This window comes from Octopus bimaculoides, chromosome 1, assembly GCF_046866305.1.
Source record: "Octopus bimaculoides isolate indiv1 chromosome 1, ASM4686630v1, whole genome shotgun sequence".
NCBI lineage: Eukaryota > Metazoa > Mollusca > Cephalopoda > Octopoda > Octopodidae > Octopus > Octopus bimaculoides.
This window is the reverse complement of record NC_142928.1, coordinates 162,396,730-162,418,897: the sequence shown is the minus strand read 5'-3', so window position 1 is coordinate 162,418,897 and position 22,168 is coordinate 162,396,730. Positions and strand designations below refer to the sequence as shown.

The 22,168-nt window shown below is 35.2% G+C and overlaps 1 protein-coding gene across 5 annotated transcripts in view; it reads right to left on the bottom strand.

Moving 5' to 3' along the window:
• The window catches only part of LOC106884418 (activating signal cointegrator 1 complex subunit 3), a 491,782-nt gene that overhangs the window by 128,050 nt on the left and 341,564 nt on the right, over window positions 1–22,168 (bottom strand). For all 5 annotated transcript variants that reach the window (XM_052972249.2, XM_014935791.3, XM_014935790.3 and 2 more), the window contains one exon: window positions 8,007–8,127. In XM_052972249.2, coding sequence (XP_052828209.1) covers window positions 8,007–8,127 — 121 coding nt within the window. The remainder of the gene's footprint in view (window positions 1–8,006; window positions 8,128–22,168) is intronic.

Genomic DNA, 22,168 nt, shown 5'->3' with positions numbered 1-22,168 from the left:
TGATTTCAGCCAAAAGTTTCACATTTCAAACATGAATTTTATTTCTAAATTTTGACTTTGCTCCACTGATTTTTAGTTTTTTGCTTCTATTTTTTTTAAGGGTCTGTTACATGGATAACTCCTTCTAAGATATTTTTACAAACTGAGAGTTGTATTAATTATGAAGTGCCCCACTATCTTGTTTTCAATATTATTACAATTCTTAAAGCTAGCAGGTTGCCAGAAACACTTGAGCCAGACTAAATGCTTGGCAATATGTTTAGTGTCTGAGTTCAAATCGTGTTAGAGTCACCTGTATTTTTCTTCCTTTTGGGGTTGATAAAATAAAGTACAAGTAATGTAACTTGGAACAATCTAATCTATGTTATCTTTCTCCATTTGATCCTGTGCCCCATCAAAAGAAATCAATATTAAAAGAAAATGATGAGGAGGCGCAGGAGTGGCTGTGTGGTAAGTAGCTTGCTTACCAACCACATGGTTCTGGGTTCATTCTCACTGCGTGGCAACTTGGGCAAGTGTCTTCTACTATAGCCTCGGGCCGACCAAAGCCTTGTGAGTGGATTTGGTAGACGGAAACTGAAAGAAGCCCATCGTATATATATGTATATGTATATATATATATATATATATATATATATATATATATATATATATATATATATATAATTAACATAATATGGTAAAAATTCGATATTAATTAATATCAATTTAATACCAGGAAACTAGCACATTAAAAGAATCAGAAGGTTCATGAAAAAACTTTTTTCGAGATCCTAAAAAGATTATAGTACTTGTGTATATAAAATTGACCAGTGACCGGTCTGTTAATATGCTAGACTTTTGAATTTTAATCTTTAGAATGGATAGAATCACGTGCACGTTTTCACTGGTTGAAGACAACTAGCACGAGATTCTGTTCGATTATAAGAATATCGGCAATCTGTACTGATGATAAATAGATACTTTTATTTTGGAAGTATTGATTTTGAAACTATAGTCTGCAGATAATCGAGGTATGTACAATTTTCACTGGTCTAGCCCGCCTGTTTTTGCTCCGCTGAATCCGTATTTGAGAATTTTTTAAGTGAGCTTCTTCTAGCATATTGACAGACCAGTCACTGGTCAATCTTATATATATATGTGTGTGTGTGTGTGTGTGTGTGTGTGTGTGTGTGTGTGTATGTTTGCATGTCTGTGTTTGTCTCCCCCAACATTGCTTGACAACCGATGGAGGTGTGTTTACGTCCTTGTAACTTCGCGGTTCGGCAAAAGATACTGATAGAATAAGTACTAGGCTTACAAAGAATAAGTCCTGGGGTCGATTTAATCGACTAAAAGCGGTGCTCCAGCATGGCCAGTCAAATGACTGAAACAAGTAAAGAAAAGAAAAAAAAAAGAAAAGGATGGGAGAGACAACAGAATGCTGGACTGAATGCTTTAATGTATCTAGTTCATTATCTCACTGTTCTGAGAATCTTTCAGGCATTGATAAAACATATTAGCTGAATTATACTGGTGTTTATTCAAACAATCATCTGTATTTCTCTTCTTAACCCTCTACCTGTCCTGGGTATCAAACACAGGACATATTTCTCTGGTGTCTATGCATCTTAAATGATACACATTCCCAGTTTTTTCTCAGCTAATAGTTTAACTTGGGGATTTACAAAAGGAAAGCTTTGTATAATTCAGAATATATGAAAACAAGGGTTAACTAAAAGTCTGAAAACAAGCATGGACAATTAGAACAAACTTATGAAAATGCTTTGGGCAGGTAAAGGATTAAGCCTAAAAAAAAAAAATATATATTTTTAACTAGTTTCAGCTATTGGATTGTAGCCAATTCATTTTATTCATCCCAGTATATCTGGTACACATACAATCTTTATTTATTGAATAGCTAGGCCCATCTATAGATGAAAGGACTAAAAAAAAAAAGGACTAAGAAACATAACTCAGAAGACAAAATAATGAAGTATTTTTGCTTGAAGCACTGATCATCATAAATGTATGGGGAGTTTCCATACAGTTTCAGCCTAGTAAATTTCACTGACACTATGGTAGCTAACACTTGCCCAAGGTGCCACACAGTAGGATCAAACTTGAAACCAAATGGTAACAAAGGTAACTTTTTAAGCACACAGCTATGCCTGTGCTCAAATCAGTTTAAACCTATGACAAGAAACCAGTTAAAATTGACAAGGTAAAAAAATGCTGGACTACATGCCAAACTGTTCTGACAGTCAACTTCGTCTTTCATCCCTTCAGGGTTTTTTAAATAAGTACCAGTGATATATTGATGCAAATTTAACTTTCTATACTAACCAACCTCACAAAAAAATTATCAAAAGAAATCTAGCAAGTATAAATCAGTAGCTGTTATTAAAAATATTTGTTTTCTGAATAATCCTACATATCTTATCACCTCATCTCTTGTTATACTGCTGTAGGCTTTACTCTGCAAAGGAGCTAATGCAGGAAAAAAATAAAAGCAGAAAACCATGGAACAAACCATTGTACATGTGTTGATGTTATCATGACCATATCTTCCTTTGTATTATTGAATAAGGAACTGCATCATATATTGAAATTTAATATTTTTTTTTTTTTAATATAATAATTTGATTTTGTGTAAACAAAATTTCATTTCTGTTAGAAAATTAGAGATAATACATTGTATCAAAATAGAATAAAATTATTCTCATATGCAAAGAATGATTTGAAGATAGTTTAGTAAAATATGAATAGCTATATTCAAAAGAGTTCGAAAGGGTAGAAGATATGTTCATAGCAGAGAGAGGTGGGGAGGGGTTGAAATTATTGGTAGATAACCAAGCACTAGTAACATAGCACTAACAATGAAACAAGGTGTGTTGAACATTACATAACATAAGATTATAAAATAAGCGCCTTACATTTAATTGTCAAAATATTATGTTAATGTATAGAGCAGAAAATTTGAAATTAATTGTTAACATGATGGTAATAAAATATATTGATAGAAAGTGGGCAATGGAAGCTACAGATAAAACTGGATCTTAAATTTACTTCTCAGAAGGGAAAAAGCATTAACAAATGTTCAAATATCTTTTATAAAGAGGAGGGAAGGTATGCAATACTCTTCTGACTTCCTACTTTGTAGATAGAGTTGGGGGTACTGATGTGGAAGGGGTACATCTGGTGATGTTGATAAGAGATTTTGATTGAATATGATAGCTTTTTATAGGATTAAGCAATTGAAAAATATCTTACTTCATAGATAATGTTATCAGTCGAGAGAAAGTTTAAAGTGATGAATTTAATACTCTAAGCTAACAGAATATATCTTATCCAGTAACCTTACTGATTATAACAGCAATGTGTATGTCCCAATCGACTGTATCCCATCATCAGATCTATACCATTTATATCTTTGAACCAACCAGGGCATCTTTGTTAGGCTGCTAGAAATAACAACCAAGTCTTTTTCATATCATGTCTTACCAACTAAAAGAGGAAGGATATATTAGATGATGTGATCCTGGATGCATGCTATACAAAAAAAAAAAGAGAGAGAAAGAGATGGTCACAACTAGAATGCCTGTGATGAAAAGTCTGTATAATTGGGACTGATCAGGTGAAACAATAATATTTATAACCTAAGTGATGTAGCTTGAAAGAGCACATTGCAACACTGGTGACATAAACCTGCTTCACATTTTCTGCTGTTGGGTTCACATGTAACTATGTTGATAGCTGCAACTATCAACATCTAGAGCTTAAAGAAATGCTATTAAGGAAAGTTGCTATAGTTTCAGAAAGAGTAGTTTAGAATTGTCATGGTAAGTAGAGGTAGCACTAGTTTGGCTGTTTAACTGGAAATGTAGTAGCAGCATATAAATGGCAATAAAAGAGTGATGTATAAGAAACTGCTAAGAATAATGAGTTTGGTAATGAATTCAATAAAACCAATGATAGCTTAATATCCATCCAAGGTGGGAAGTTGGTGTGTCAAGTTGAAGAAACTTTGTTGATGACAAACAAAGACATGCTCCCTATCAAAAGTAATATGTTACATGACAAAGAAATATAAGCAATGGGGACCTGAAGAGAATGGTGAGAAACTAACTGAATATAGAGTCAGACTAAATATTAGAAAGATTAAATAGATTTTTGAAGCTCATTTCATTAAATGTATTGGTACTAACTACACATTAAATATACAAAGTGAATTGGAAAAATAGACTGAACAGAGAAAACAGAGTAGATATTAGCTGCAAAAAATTGAATCAACTAATGAGGTACTTTCCTGACAGCATTAATGAATAAACAAATACTGTATTTTATGACAACATTTGAGAATAATCCAATAACGAACCTAACAGCATTGTTAATGAACAAACCATAACATATATCCCATGGTATTATTAATGAATATATACAAATGAAGAAATGAATATACCAATGATGTGTTTTTATGACATCATTAAAGACATAAACCATTAATGTATTGTAAGACACTGGTAATGAACATGTAAATAATCCACTTTATGATAATACTGAAGAAGCAAACTAATGATCAACATTAAGAAGAAATGAATAAAGCAGTGATGTACTTCATGACACTGTTGATGAGCAAACTAATAATGTTATTTCATGACATCATTGATGAATAATCTAATGATGTAATTTAGAACGTCATTAACGAACATACAAGTTATCTGGTTAATGATATCACTGAAGGAATAAACAGCAATGGTGTATTTTATATCATTAAAGAAATAAACTAAAGATATATTTTCTGATATTTTTAGTGAATAAACTAACAATATATCTAACAACATTAATGAATAATCAATGACATATATTGTGACGTTCTTAATGAGTAAGCAAATGATCTACTTTGTGACATCACTAATGAATAAGCCAAAATGTACATTATGACATCATAAGTACACAAATTATTACTTTATGATATTCATGAATACACAAACGAGATCATAAAATGATTAAAACAATGATATGTTTTATGACATCACTAAAATAATAAACTACTATATTAATGATATTAATGAATAAGCTATCATTAAAGATATACAACACTGATTTATTTCATGATAAAAATTATAGAATTTTTTAGTCAGGGGAAAAAGTAGTGCCCACGATTCTTTGCAGGGTTTCCAAGGTTAGTGACCCAAATGCATGCAGCAGAGTAGACTCCACTAGGATGCCAGTTGATGGTATTCAACAAGTTGATAGATTAAGTCTATCACCCAAGTAGACCATGACAGGATTTGAACTCAGAATGCAAACAACTGGGACAAATACCACAAGGCATTTGGCCCAACATTCTCACAGTACCATTAACCTACTACACGAATTGCTCCCCATCTTTTTTTTTATTTAAATCAATACCAAAAATATGAAAGGTAAAGTTAACTTCAGCAAGATTTGAACTCAGAGTACAGTGTTGCAACAGTAACATGAAACATCCTACCCAACACTATAATGACTGTACCAATTTGCAACAGATTATCTATTTTATGATTTGTTAATGAAAAACGGCAAAAAACCCCTGTGATTTCTGTTGACATCATTAACAAAATATACCAATGACATTTTATGACATCATTAACAAATAAACTAACGATGTATTTAATAACATTATGAATAATTAATCAATTGATCTACTTTATGATAATGTTAATGAATAAACCAATGAATTAATTAATGATATCCTTAATGAACATATCAATGAAGAACTTTATGACATTGTCATTATTATTTGAACAAGTATCATGAAAAGTAAAGAGAACGTCAGAGGTATTGAGGCATGTTGACAAGGGAGCATTGGAGGTGAATGTGACAACTGGATGTGGCTGTTTGGATAATGATGATTTGGAATGGCTGATTGGACATTCAAACTGTCTTGGTGACAGTATGTTTTAACATTGTGGAAGTGTGTGGCCTAGTGGTTAGAGTGCTGGACTCGTGATTGTAAGATTGTGGTTTCAATTGCTTGACTGAGCCATGCATTGCATTGAGTTGTGTCCCTGAGCAAAAAAACACTTCATTTCACATTGCTCCAGTCCACTCAGCTGGCAAAATTGTGAAATCCTGTGATGGACCAGTGTCCTGTTCAGTGGGTGACTATATACATGCTACAGAAATCAGGAAACTGGCCCTTAGGAGTTCGTAGGGTTTGAGAAGGAGGCATTATGTTTTACCACAGAAATATATGCAAAGAGAGAGAGAGAGGGGGGGGGGAGAGAATGAGTGAGAGAGAGAGAGAGAGAGGGGGAGAGAGAGAGAGGGGAGAGAGAGAATGAGAGAGAGAGAGAGAGAGAGAGAGAGAGAGAGAGAGATTACAGTTTATTAACTGAATATGATTGACATAAACACTTTCCCTCTCTACATACACATAAGGAGAAATATGCTCACACATATAGAGAGGGAGAGACAGAAAATGAGAAAAACATCAATATGTCTAATGTCAAATAAGTCATCATTGAGTCAGAGACACCAAACAGATGGCACTGAAAATGTCACAGACTCATAATAGAGATGAATGCTCATTGAACAAGAGCTTTCACCATCTAAATGATCTGCTTCTGAGAAGTGTTTTGCATGGTTGGCATCGTGTGGTAGAATTTATAGCAGGTTTTAATAAGATTAATGGTTGGAACAGGGAGCATTCCATTCTTTCATAAAAATGTCAAGCTATAATCAAAAGTCATTTTATAGTATGTGTGTATGCGCACATGAGCATGTGTGTGTGTGTGTGTGTGTGTGTGTGGAGGTTACTACTTTCTTCCGTGGTATGATGTTGCTAAACTATACAGTGTCATCAATGCTGAAGCAATGTACAGCGTGCCTGGGGGAAAAAAATATAGAAAATATTTCTAATGCTGAGTACATTCGTGTTTCCACATAAGCAATATTGGTTAAACATTCCTATCGTAACTGTTGCCAAATGCAAATACAGCAGGCTGTGATACTGTTGTTTGAGTAGAAAAGAACGATTATGTATTGTTACAGGAGTCAGCTGCTCAAGCAGATGTGAATATTATTTTCAATATCACCATGAAAGCGAATCTTTAGACAACTGCTATGAAACCTACAGCAACTCTACCCAGATTATAAGTTTACATTTGTGTCTCTAATCATTGATACATTTGGTTATATCACTAATTGTAGGTGCAGGCATGGCTGTATGGTTAAGAAGCTTAGTTTGCAACCACATGGTTTCTGGATCAGTACCAGTGTCTTCTACTATAGCCTTGGGCTGACCAAAGCCTTGTTAGTGAATTTGGTAAACAGAAGTTGTGTGGAAGCCTGTTGTGCATGTGTGCGTGTGTGCATGTGCATGTGTGTGTGTGTGTGTGTGTGCTTGTTTGTCTGTCTTTGTGTTTATGTTTGTCCACTGTTGGTTTATTTATGTTCCTGTAACTTTGTTATTCAGCAAAAGGTACTGACAGAATGAATATCAGACTTAAAATTAAGTACTGGGGTCAAAATATTCAACTAAACCCTTCAAGGCAGTGTCCCAGCATGGCCACAGTCCAATGACTAAAACAAGTAAAAACTAGAGGTAAAAGATAGTAATCTTGAAAAGCAGGGAGTTTAATAAAAAAAAAGATGCCCAATTAACATGCATTCTGACAATTCAGCCTATAAACAGGACTGTGAATTTATGCCAAACTTTTCCCAAATCCAACAAGCCAGTTATTACTATTGTTGGTGTGACCTAAATCACTGCCATAAAACTTTGTTAGAATGAAGCTTTGCTGTTTTTATTACAAACAAGTCCTTTCTTTTTCATGAGAAATTCAAAGAATTTAAAAAGAAAAGGTAACATATTTACATATGTAATTTTACTTCCTGATGTCACCATTATTACTCATACAAGAAAGGATAAGCAAAACAAATGATTAACAACATTAAAAAGGAGTTTATTTTTTCCAATTAACTCAACATATGGATGTAATTATAAATAAATATTAAAATATTAAGCATAGCGAAAATACCTGTAATTGGAAAATCCACATAACGCCTGGTTTTACCATCATAGTATTCTGTTCCTTTAATGATAACTAAATGAGCTGGGAAATTGACGCCCCAAGCCAGTGTGCTGGTAGCAATGAGGACCTTTAAAAGAAAATAAAACCAACTTAACTTAATTTCTTCATAACGAATAAGTTTATTATCACATAAATTTTATATATGCACGCACACACACACACACAGTGTACTGTTCCATGATGGTAAGATCAACAAAAAAAGTACTCCATCTGGTGGGTGAGAGATAAATATTTAATAAACACAATATATGTATTTGTGTTACCATTAGTGTCATATATATATATATATATGTATGTATGTATGTATGGATGGATGGATGTACATATGGGTGGGGTTGTGTGGTTAAGAAGCTTGCTTGTGGTCTAGGGTTCAGTCCCACTCTGCAGCATCTTAGACAAGTGGCTTCAACTATAGCCCCACTCCAACAAACACCTTCTGAGTGGATTTGGCAGCTGGAAACTGAAAGAAGCCTGCCATATACATACATATATACATGTGTGTATGTATGTATATATGCTTGTGTGTGTGTATGTATGTATATATATAATACATACAGACATCTGACAGCCTCGTACACACACACATCAGATAGAGTCACATACATACACATGCCAACTGACATGTATACACACATACATGTTTGTGCACATGCACACACATGCATGCCCATACACTGATGCCATCTGCTGATCCCCTTGTCAACCCAATACCTCAAACCCATTTCTTCCTCTTCTGGACATTTCAGCATGTGGTGACTAAGACATTCATTCTTTTCTTTTACCTCGTCTTTGTAATTTTTTTCATTTTAGTACCACATATATGTGTGTATGGGTGAGTGGTGCATTGTGTTCTTGAGCAAAACAATTCATCTCAAATTACTCTGTGCACCTGTCCAGGCAATGTTGATTTGATGGAGAGAATGAGCTTATGTACGACACATACTTTTGATCACTATAAACAAATAATTTTTGTAGGTTGTTCAGCAAAAGCTGAACACTCATACGTTGTCTTTGACAGAGAGTTCATCATTAATATTATTATTATATCCTTGTAGTGTTCTCAGGTAGTAAAATGTTGTTACATATATTCTGCTTTATATAGATTTCTCACTCTCCTAAAAACAACTTGTGAATTTTTTGCGTGTGTGTATAAATATATATATGTTCATGCATACATCAACATCATCACTATCATCCGTTTTAATGTCAACATTTTCATGCTTGCATAGGTCAGACAAGAGCATGTTGGAACAGAATTTTCTACAGATGGATGCTCTTCCTGTTGCTAACCCCCATTTACTTCCAAGTAAGGTAACACTCCCCCAGTCTATTGAACAACAAACAACTTGGACATGTTTGTACAGAGAACCTGAAACAAGTGACACTATACAAACAGGAATACATCTCAACACCTGTTATGAAGCCCAGACATGCTTTTGAGGTGGATTACACCATCAGCAGACCCATTGTTTACAGTCAACAAAAGATCGAATGTGTAAATAATGGAAATGAAAACTCACTCAACCAAACAAACACGCATACATACACCTCACATATATATTATATATATATATCATCATCGTTTAATCTCCGCCTTCCATGCTGGTACACACACACGTATATTTTAAATTAATAATCAGTAGAAATTGCAGAGTGACTCAAGGGCTGAGAGTTTCATGTGTTGACATTATCAGTGCACAAAAATCTTGGTCCTAGGGTCACTCAGTAACTTTTGCCAATTATTAATAAAAAAAACATGTATATACACTCATGTTTTGAATTCTATTTTTCCTGTTTGAATCATCGCACCACACACACACAAGGAAGGAAAAGAAATACTAAGATATATGTAAGCCATCTGTTGTGTATGTGTCACCTATATCTTTTACTGTGTGTGCATGTGCACGACTACTAGATAGACAAAATTTCGTTGATTGTTATAATTTGGTGGATAGCAGACTTTGGGAGCAATAAAATGATAAAGGCATGTCTAAGTTTCCTCATCTAAGTAGCTGATGGAATAAGTATACTTTAAAACCATACAACATTAATGAAGAACACAGCTATAAAATGTTTTTGCTGATATAGGAACTGATATCCAACCAATAATCTATTATATCACCTGAAAGCCAAAAAATATTTTTTCTGCCCCTTTTTTCTATTCCTTTTCGTTCCTTGACCAGTTAATTCTCACCAATAGGAGGGTACAATTTGCATGAAAGTGCTTTCTTAAGATGGATCACAAACTATGTATTGTTTTGTTGTATGTTTTCAAAATTTTAGTTTTCCCTCGTCTCCACCACAATTTCTTAATTCATGATTTTTTTTATCAATTTTTTTTTATCCATGTAGAAAAATACAGAGATTATGAATCTGGGAAATATATATTTTTTTAAAGTTTAATTTTTCTTCAAGAAACACTCAATGCCCCTTCCCCCACCTTGCCCATCCATCACCTACCCACTTTCAAAAAGCTAAAAACACTCTGTTTCACTTTCATCTTATGTTTCATGTATGTGTAGAATTGTACTGAAATAGCAGACATAAAAAATATTAGAGCACCACCAGAAAACCTGATATGTTAGAAACAACAGATAAATGACATTACTTCTGAAGAAACTTCTCTTCTTTCCAAAAAGCTAAAAGTGAAACATTGAAAGTTTGTAGCTTTTTGAAAGTGGTGAGGTGATGGGTGGATGTTTGGGAAGGAGATTTTAGTGTTTCTTAAAGAAAAAAGGAAGAAGAAAATTCTTAGATTTATACTCTGTATTTTTCTCCATGGATTACCAAGAAAAAAATTTGAAAAAAGTAGAAACTGAAGAAATTGGGATGGAGAAGGAGAAGATTAAAATATTGAGAACGTGTTTTTGGGTGAAATTCTAATCTCTTGTATTGAAAACATAGGAATTGGAAGAAATTTAGGAGAAAAATCAAGTGGGTGCAAATGTCACCTCGGATATGCTAGAAACAATGGGTAAAAGGACAGGATTTCTGGGAGAACTTCCTTTGAAATTTATATTGAATGAATTATAGAATAGAAAATGTGATTTCAATTGGATTTGAGTTGTAATTTTGTGCATGCACATAGCAAGAAATAACATAATTCATACAGAAGTTTTACCTAGAGTGTGTGTTTGTGTGTATGTGTGTGTGTGCATGCATGTGTGCCAAAGGAAGTTATTTTATGGCATTCTTTCGTTTGAAGTAGGAAAGTTGTCAGCTTGATCATATGGGATCATATGATTGTTCGTTAATTTCTGTAAATTTTTTTATTTATTTATGCTTTGAAGAAAGCAGAAATTGAAAGAGAGGAGACAGTAGGAAGGCGACATTTGCTTTGAAGTGAGAGCAGAAAGTGAGAGATGTATGTATGTGTATATGAAATGTGTGTGTGTGTGTGTGTGTGTGTGTATGTGTGAGAGAGAGATAAAGAAACAGAGAGAGAGAAAGAGAGAGAGAGTGAGTGAAAGTGTGTGCTGTCATGTATGTAACTTTTTGCATGTATGTGTGAGTGACATTCACTCGTTCTCTCTCTCTCACACACACACACATATTATCTTTCAGAGACACATACATAAATACATCTTTTTTGTATGTATGTGTGTGTGCATGTGAGAGAGAAAGTGAGAGACCATATTTCCTCATAACAGAGAAATGAATGTCTCAGGTAGAAACATATAGAAAATGTATCATCGATGTGGTATAAAATGTCATTTAGGATAGTTGAATTATAGAAAGATTATAATGTTAAATTTTTGTAATGCAAATATGTAAATGAAAATAAAGTTTATTTGTTAGCTGAAAGATTAATGAATCTTTTGATACCCCATACGTCAAAATCGGTAACTCAGTTTTTGAATGTCTTTGTTAATTTCTGTAATTATTTTAAAAATTTCTTTATGCTTTGAAGAGAGCAGAAATTGAAATAGAAGAGAAAGTGAAACTGCGATGTTAGCTTTGAAGTGAGAGCAGAAAGTGAAAGATGTATGTACGTATATATGAAATGGATGTGTGTGTGTGTTTTTCTGCGTGAAAGAGATAGAGAAGGAGTGAGTGTGAGTGAAGGTGTGTGTTATCATGTATGTGTAAGTGGTATGCATTCAGTCTCTTTCTCTGTCTCTCACACAAACACATCTTTCATATACATAAATACATACGCATACATCTTTTTTGTATATATGTGTGCGTGTGCATGTGAGAGAGAGAGTGTGAGTGACTGTATTTTGTCATAAAATATAGAAAAATGGATGTCTTTTAAGGTATACATTCATATAGAAAATGTGATGTAGTCGTCGTTGTAAATAATGTTTATGATAGTTGACTTGTGTGCACGCACACACAAACTCTCTTTTATATCTATATATGGAAGACCTCCCTGTCTGTCGTTCTCTCTGTCTATCTCTCACATTCCCTGTGTCTATCTCTTCATATTTCCTCCCCTTCCCTGATATCATCCACTCTTATTATGCTACATTTTCCTAAGCCTAATACTTTTGCACACCCCTCCTTTTATCACGTAATAGTCCAACCCCTGTGGTCCATAATCGATTTTTATTGAAATCCAATAAGCCTGTAATTGAACTGGACGTCAGTTCAACATGTAAACAAAGTTTGGTGAAGATTGGTTCCCTAGTTTGGGCAGCAAGATGGTAACAGACAGACAGAAATTGCCATTTATATTTAACGCACACACACACACAAATAGCAGGTTTCTTTCAGTGTCTGACCAAATCTACACAATTCTACTGTAGCCCTGGGCTACAGTAAAAAAACTAAACCTAGGTACCAGGCAGTGGAACTGAATGGAACAGAAAATCACATGTTTGGGAAGTTATATACAGGCATTAATAGAGTGTAGATGTTTTTTTTTCTCATGGTACCTGTATTCGTGAGGTTGCCTTGCAATTTGCAAGACTATAAAGGTCCTAAAGGGGTCCTTGTTTTGTGTGTGTGTGTGTGTGTGAGAGAGAGAGAGAGAGAGAGAGAGAGAATTTTAAGATACTGAAAGATGGTAAAGTAAGATGAGAAAGACAGTTTCATAGTTGTGAGAGGGTGGAGAGACTAACGGAGCAGACACTATTGAGTAGCAGGGGTGGGGATTCAACAGAGACTAAGGAAAGATAAGGGATTAGTAGCCATAGTTAGTGAGAAAGAGAGGGATAGAGTGGTAAGGGTGATGAAGTAAGTTGTGTAGCAGCAGGTCCAGGGCTACCCTGTGCAGTAAGGGCAAGTGTGGGTAGAAAGTGTGAGGAGAAAGGTAATATGAAGGAGTGAAAGTAGACTAGGGTGGTGAGGAATCCAGACAGTCATTGAAAGAAAATGAAAAGTGGAGATCATGGGGAGAGAAAGAGAGAGAGAGAGTGGCAGACAAACTGTCACCAGAGGAAAGTGAGAGGACATGGGGAAGAGAGGGAGTGATAAATGGCAGAAGGTGAGCAAGCAGACATTACAGGTGGCAAGACAAAGTTATATCATTGATAGGGTGGTAAGTGCATGGTAAGCGAGCTGGAGGAGGGAAGGTGGTCGCAGGTAGAACAAAGAAAATAAACCAGTAGAGTCTCATATACAGGCCCAGTGAAGGACTGGGAGGTAGTGATGGTGGTGGTGGGTATGTACGGGGGTGGGTGTAGGATGTAGGGAGACAGCCATTCACAGTTTGCCAGTTTTATATGTGGTAGGGTGATTAGAAACAAGATTATAAATGAAAGAGAGATGAAATGGTTGAAAAAGCTATGATTAGCAGGTAAAGGGAGAGGGTCATGCCTGCCCCACCCTGCAAAGGGTAGCAGCAAATTTAGATTTGATAGGATACAGATATATACATATTGTATGACGCATGCGTACGAACAGCCATGCTACATGGCAGTGAAACATGGGCTGTAACTGCTGAGGACATGCGTAAGCTCGCAAGGAATGAAGCCAGTATGCTCCGTTGGATGTGTAATGTCAATGTGAATACCCGTCAGAGTGTAAGTATCTTGAGAGAAAAGCTGAACATTAGAAGCATCAGTTGTGGTGTGCAAGAGAGACGATTGCGCTGGTATGGACATGTGGTGAGAATGGATGAGGATAGCTGCGTGAAAAAGTGCCACACCCTAACAGTTGAGGGAACCCATGGAAGAGGTAGGCCCAGGAAGACCTGGGCTGAGGTGGTGAGGCAAGACCTTCGTACATTGGGCCTCACCGAGGCGATGACTACTGACCGAGACCTTTGGAAATGTGCTGTGCGTGAGAAGACCCGGCAAGCCAAGTAAGATCGTTGCCAGTGCCCCTGGACTGGTTCTTGTGCGGGTGGCACATGAGATGCACCATTTTGAGCGTGGCCGTTGCCAGTACCGCCTGACTGGCTCCCGTAGGATTTTCGAGCGAGATCGTTGCCAGTGCCCCTGGACTGGCTTGTGCGGGTGGCACATAAAAGACACCATTTCGAGCGTGGCTGTTTTCGTGCGGGTGACACGTAAAAGCACCCACTACACTCTCTGAGTGGTTGGCGTTAGGAAGGGCATCCAGCTGTAGAAACTCTGCCAAATTAGACTGGAGCCTGGTGTTGCCATCCGGTTTCACCAGTCCTCAGTCAAATCGTCCAACCCATGCTAGCATGGAAAGCGGACGTTAAACGATGATGATGATGATGATGATATATAGAGACACAGGTATACATGCATACATATACACACAAACACTCCGCCCCACCCACATGGACATATATACATGTACACAAACACTCACACATACATACTCTCATACACACATGCATATGGAAATCTCAGCCTTTATCACTAGCATCATTTCAAAGCATGTTTTAGCCATGGATGAACTGTATTGATTGGCATATCGCAAAAGATCTCTTTGAAACCTCTTCCTAAACAAGATTCTGGAGTTCCATGTGTGTTGAGAAAATGAGCAGAAAACATTTTGCTATTCCCATCCACTCATAATTCCTGTATATACACATACATAATATATATATATATATATATATATATATATATATATATATATATATATATATATATATTGGTTTCAAATTTTGGCACAAGGCCAATAGGTTTGGGGGAAGGGGCTAAGTTGATTAAATCGATCCCAATGTTCAACTGGTAGTTATTTTATCAACCCCAAAAGGATGAAAGGCAAAGTCAACCTCATTGCCATTTGAATTCAGAACATAAAGACAGATAAAATGCTGCTAAGCATTTTGCCCATTGTGCTAACAATTCTACCAGCTCGTATATATACACCACCATGATCATTTAATGTCCCTTTTTCCATGTTGCCATGGTTTGAATATATATGTATATAATGGCCTGCCCACCTAGTCAGGGGTGTGGAATTTTTTGAAAGCTAAAACAATGAGAGGAAATGCACTGTGACCAATGGCATATAACAATATCTGATAGTCTGGTCGATACTGTGATTGAATGATTAATTGATGGATGCATGCATGCATGGATGGATGCATGGATGGATGTATGTATGTATGTATGTATGTATGTATTGCATTGCATCATCATCATCATCATCGTTTAACGTCCGCCTTCCATGCTAGCATGGGTTGAACGATTTGACTGAGGACTGGTGAAACCGGATGGCAACACCAGGCTCCAATCTAATTTGGCAGAGTTTCTACAGCTGGATGCCCTTCCTAACGCCAACCACTCAGAGAGTGTAGTGGGTGCTTTTACGTGTCACCCGCACGAAGGCCAGTCAGGCAGTACTGGCAACGGCCACGCTCGAAATGGTGTCTTTTATGTGCCACCCGCACAAAAGCCAGTCCAGGGGCACTGGCAACGATCTCGCTCGAAAACCCTACGAAGGCCAGTCAGGCGGCACTGGCAACGGTCACGCTCAAAAAGGTGCATCTTATGTGCCACCCGCACAAGAGCCAGTCCAGGGGCACTGGCATGTGTGTAAAAGTTATTATATGTTTACTTTCCTTGTTGGCATTGATTGGATGGGTCACCACAGTTAGAGTCAGCACATACTCGAAGGGTACTGCTTTTCTGGGGGGGGGGGAGGAGGATACCAGATAATATGTATGTATGTATTCTTTGATTCATTTACGTGCTTCAGTCGTTTGACTGCGTCTATGCTGGAGCACTGCCTTAATGGGTTTTAGCTGAAGAAATCGACCCCAGGATTTATTCTTTGTAAGCCGAGTACTTATTCTATTGGTCTTTTTGTTGAACTGCTAAGTTACAGGGACATAAACACACCAGCATCGATTGTCAAGTGATGGTGGGGGACAAACAGACACAATCACACAAATACATACATCATCATTTAACGTCTGTGTTCCATGCTAGCCTGGGTGGAATGGTACCACAAGAACAGGCCAGGCCAAAGCCTATACTGGACCTCTGTGACTGTTTTGGCAGGATTTTTACAGTTGGATGCCCTTCCTAACACCAACCACTCAGCAGAGTGATACATACATACATACATACATATATATATATATATATATATATATATATATATATATATATATGTATGTATGTATGTATGTATGTATGTATGTATGTATGAATAATGGGCCTTTCAGTTTTTGTCTACCAAATCCACTTACAAGGTTTTGGTTGGTCCAAGGCTACAGTAGAAGGCACTTGCCCAAGGTGGCACACAGTGGGCCTAAACCCAGAGTCATGTGGTTGGGAAGCAAACTTCTTACCACACAGCTGTGATATATATATATATATATATATATATATATACATACATATATATATATATATATATTTGTATAATTATGTATTGTTAATATAACAATACATAAAGACGGGCCAGAGTTGAAGTGCTCAGCATGAGCTAGAATTCATCTTATAGTAAAAATGGATACATAAGGGTGGAAAATCACAGGAACAATACCATATGTCCAACGCAAGATACAATATGTGTATTCAATTCCTTCAAGAATCAATAAATGAATTTATAGTATTCAGTCTCTAAAGTGTCTAAAAGGTACGGTAAAAAGACCAGCAAATACAACAATAAAAACTTTAGAAATATCATGAATGTTCAAAATATTTATTAAAAGAATATTTATAAATATGCATGATTTCTAAGTTGTATAAAAATATGACAAATTAAAGTTAAAGCATTACGATGTGTAAACATACATTATGATATAACATATAATGGGTAAATATATATGGTATGATGAAGTTATAAATTCATGATATTTCTAAAGTTTTTATTGTTGTATTTGCTGGTCTTTTTACCGTACCTTTTAGACACTTTAGAGACTGAATACTATAAATTCATTTATTGATTCTTGAAGGAATTGAACACACATATTGTATCGTGCGTTGGACATATGGTATTGTTCCTGTGATTTTCCACCCTTATGTATCCATTTTTACTATAAGATGTATATATATATATATATATATATATATATATATATATATATATATATATACATATACATATACATATATATATACATATATATATATATATATATATATATATATACATACATATATATATATATCAGTTTCTAATTTTGGCACAATGCCAGCAGGCTAAGTCAATTAAATAGACTCCAATGTTCAACTGGTAATTATTTTATCAATCCAGAAAGGATGAAAGGCAAAGTCAACCTCGGTAAATTGATATATGAGAAGGTAAATTGATATACGAGAGTATACAAGTCTCTTCTTTGCAACAAAGCAATGGGGTATGTGTGCGTGGAATTTTGAAATTTTAGCAGGATTTAAACCCTCAGCCATTGGTACAAGGGGAATAACTTTCCTTATAGTATTTTCTATTCTTATCACACACATTTACAAGTGCATATGTACAGACAGGCTTGTATCTATATATGCTCCTTAATGCATGCACATTTGCATAATATATGCATATATATATATGTGCTTATGGTCACATAAAAGTGTATGAAGTTACATGCTTGTATATACACGTACATCTAATTGCACAGATTGCCTTTCTTATATGCATACAATACACACACACACACACACAAGAAATTCTCATATATACATAGTCAGGCAGAATAGACTCACATGCTCACATATGTGCTCCCATTATGGCATTATAGTGTCTGCATGCATGCACATACTCATAGATCCATGCAATCCGTATTAATATATATATAAACAATATAGGTATTCATAACCATGCATGATTACACTTTGCATATATCCTCGGATGTCTTCGTGTTTGTGCATGTCCACAAAGATGCATTCATGTAAGTTTCTTTGTATGAGTACCTTTGCAAGAGCGAACTCATTATCAGAAATTGATTAAGTGATGGACAAATCACTACATGATGGGTAAATAAATGAGACCAGATATAATAATAATAATAATAATAATAATAATAATAATAATAATAATATTGATAATAATAATGATAATGTGAATGTCAATCAATGTTGATTAAACATAACTATCTATGCATGAAAAACAAAGGAAACACAAAACAAAGCTCAACATAAAATTCAAGCATTTTACTCTGAACACACTTCTGAATATATAGTTTCAGTATTTTTATTTCTTTTTGGTTTCTCAATTACTTCTCCTAAGAAGGATTTGCCCTCTTTTTTTTCTATAAAAGCAAGAAAAATAATGTGTGTGTGTGTGTGTGTGTCTATATAAATATATATACATATATAAATAATAGCCATTCTTACTCTAGTCCCTACAACTGCCTGAAGACTAGAAATGAAAAACCAGGGTTAATGGTTTGGCAAAGTTTTTAGCTTTTAATAAATTTATAAACTCTACTCTCTTATAGTGAACACTCTTTCCACCTTCTGCATAATTGTGCCTGAATTTGCATGTACACACAGACACACACACACATGTGCACGTGCCTCTGTGTGTGTGTGTGTGTGTGTGCGTATGTGTGAGTATGTGCATGTATAATTGCATGTATGTATGTGTGTGCACGCACGCACACGCATGCTTTTTAAGTTAAGTAAAGCCATGTACAGAAGGAAACACAATGAGAAAATTAAAAAAACTAAAATTAAAAACCATGAAAAATCAAACTTAGGCTTCCATGATCAATTACGCTTTTATGGCCCGAAAATAAAATGAAATAATCTCTGGTTATATAACATTACAGAGCAAATTATTAAGCTCTGATTCAACATAGCTGTAGTCAGAGATTAGTGTATATCCTTTACAGAGTAAAGTCAAATGGATCTGTGGAAGATTTGAACTCAAAACAGGAACAAGCATAACCAAATACTTCAAGATATTTCATCTCCTGTTCTAATTTATCCTATAACACACTAGAGAGCAAATACTTTGTGTAGTTTGGATATCAAATTTGAAAGACTCCATTAGGCTCAAAACATGATCTTTCAGTTATCATACCTCTGGTCTCTTTCAAAGTTTATCCCTAGAATTAGCTTAGAGAAAGACTAAATATATATTCTTGTACTGAGCTGATTAATCTAGAGATTGGATTAATTATCACAAGAGTTCTATGTCAGATAAAAGGAATGAACGGATTAAGAAGGAATTGATTTGTCTGTGAATCCGAGAGCCAAACTGAAATCAGAAGAATTAGCTAAACACAGTAGCATAATTGATAGTTCTAGATGTGGACTTAATTCTCTCCTAATGCTTGCATTTTATTCTTTTCCAAGTCCACATTTGTATTCTTTGATTCATCTTAAGCTTAATCCCCAATTATTCATAAACACAAACATTTTCATGTAATTTCAGTTTATGGATTCAATTTTATATGATACTGATAATATTTCTAAACCACAGTCATGGGAAGAAAATCAAAAATGTATGAGCCTTTATTAATGCCAGTTGGCAAGCATATAAGCCTGTAGTGATGATAGTTGGCAAAATTTGAACCTATAGAGATGACAGTTGGCAAACGTGATAGCAATTGACATGAGTATGAGGCAATTCATCAAACTTGTACAATTATTTCTCAAATAATCTATAATTTATTCTAATCAGTTAATAGTAGTACTTTAGAAGCAGGAAAATACTTTTTATCTCTCACAGACCAGTTATCATTAAACCAACTGTCACTTTTAGTACAGTTGCTACAAAGAGAAAACACTGTTATGACTAAGATAAGTTGATTTGAATTTTATAGATAGGCAGCGGTTATCAGAATAAAAATAATGGCAAAATTGTTTAAACCCCACCCACCAAAAAAACACCCCCCCCCCCCACCCACCCCCAAGACTGGTTAGCTATAACAGGAATTCAAATCCTACAGGCATTGTGTTGCTTCTTTAAAAAATGCATTACTGTGGTGGCTTTTGGTCATGCAGTTGACAAATAGATAACTCTGCTATTACATTGAGGGGGTTTCACATAAGGAAAGCTATTAAGCTTCAAAATAGTTCACTTCTTTATGGGCATGCATTGATGATCAATAGCTCTGTTGTACAATTAAATTGAAAGCAGTGAGTCAAACTGTCAATCACTGATTCATTACTTAATGAAATATAAACATTTTTTAAATGCACATGATACCTGTTAAATTCTTAGAATATGAGAATTGTTTAAAATAGATACAGTTAATGAAAACATGTAATAAAAATAAGACTTCTGAATAATTAATAAATAAATAAATAACTAAATAGTCGAACCAGTAAGCTACACACACTATTAAACTACAATTACTTCCCTATGCCCACTTAAGAAAAATCATAGAAAGATATCCAGCACTTAAAATGTAAATTATGATGAAAAGCTATAAATTTGATAAAATAAAACTGTGTTGCACAACCAGCGCACATTCCAAATTTATGTGAAATATAGAACTAAAATAATCAGCATCACTTCTACAAAAATGTGTGTATATGTGTGTCTCTGGGTAGCGTATTGGTGAATAAATGACTTCTTTCACTTATAAAGCTTAGTATTAGTGACTAGATTAATAACTCGAGAATTTTTTTGACAGCAAAGAGATTTTGTCCATTAGAAAGCCATCTGTTACCAAGCATGCTACTGATGATGAAGTATTATGAATAATAAACTGAAAAATTTCTAGATTTTGTAATTATAGAAGAGAAGCTGTACTGTATCAGCTAAGACCATCTATATGCATATTGGAAATTTAAACTGAAATCAAAAGAGTTGAACAAAGGATGGGAATTAAAAGTTCCAAATGCTGCTTACAAAGGAAACTATTCACATTAATTATCCATTGGGTGTAGGCTAAGTAAGAAGTGTAGTTAGAATGTTTGCATAGCAATTACATGGTTTTGGATACGACCTCACTGTACGGCACCTAAGCCTCAGACTAACCCAAAACATGTGAATGGAAATGAATAGACAGACACTGTGCTAAGATAAGGTTAGACCTGTTATTCTATTTTTTTCTTTAGAGGTGGGTGAGACTTAATTTCTCATCCAGTTTAACATCACCACTATTTACCTTAAGCAGACTAAGTAACCAGTTTGAGATAACTTGATCAAGCTACACTACTTCCTATTGCAATAACTTTCTTCCGTTTCCTACCCACCAGTCTCAGAAGTCTTGCAAAAGAGTCTTGGGCACTGCTCTTCCTCCTTCCATCAGCCATAAAGAAAATAATTAAACAGCTGAAGACTGTTGTATGAACAAAACACAGGCCAGCAGATATGGCATGTCGCAGCTCACAATGTTTAACCCTTTCATTACCACCATATTTCTGTTTGAGAAACACCTTGTTTATTTCAATTAATTCTGGAAATATCAAAGAATTTAGTAAAATAACTTTGCCGTTATGAATTTAGTGTTTGGGACAAGATTTTTAGGTCAAATCTGATTATTTTTTATGCCTCTTTTTTCAGTATCAGCTTGATGAATTAACAAACAGTCGTGTTTGAGAGCATAAAGATTAAAGTTGTAGTTGAGGAAAAGCTAGCTGATATGGAGGACTGGAAACCATCTGAATATCTGAGTATCAAAATGCCAACATGATGATTGCTACTCAATGCTCTGTGAACACTGTAAAGGATGTAAGACATGACATGGACAGCTGCAACAAAGACTACAGGGCTGTGGCCAGCAGGAAGGGACACAACAGGTATTCTGATTGTGTCCACCAGAATTCATCCCCATATTTTACAACAGTGCCTTAGGCTAAATTCAGACTGCTATGTGAAGTTATTGGAGA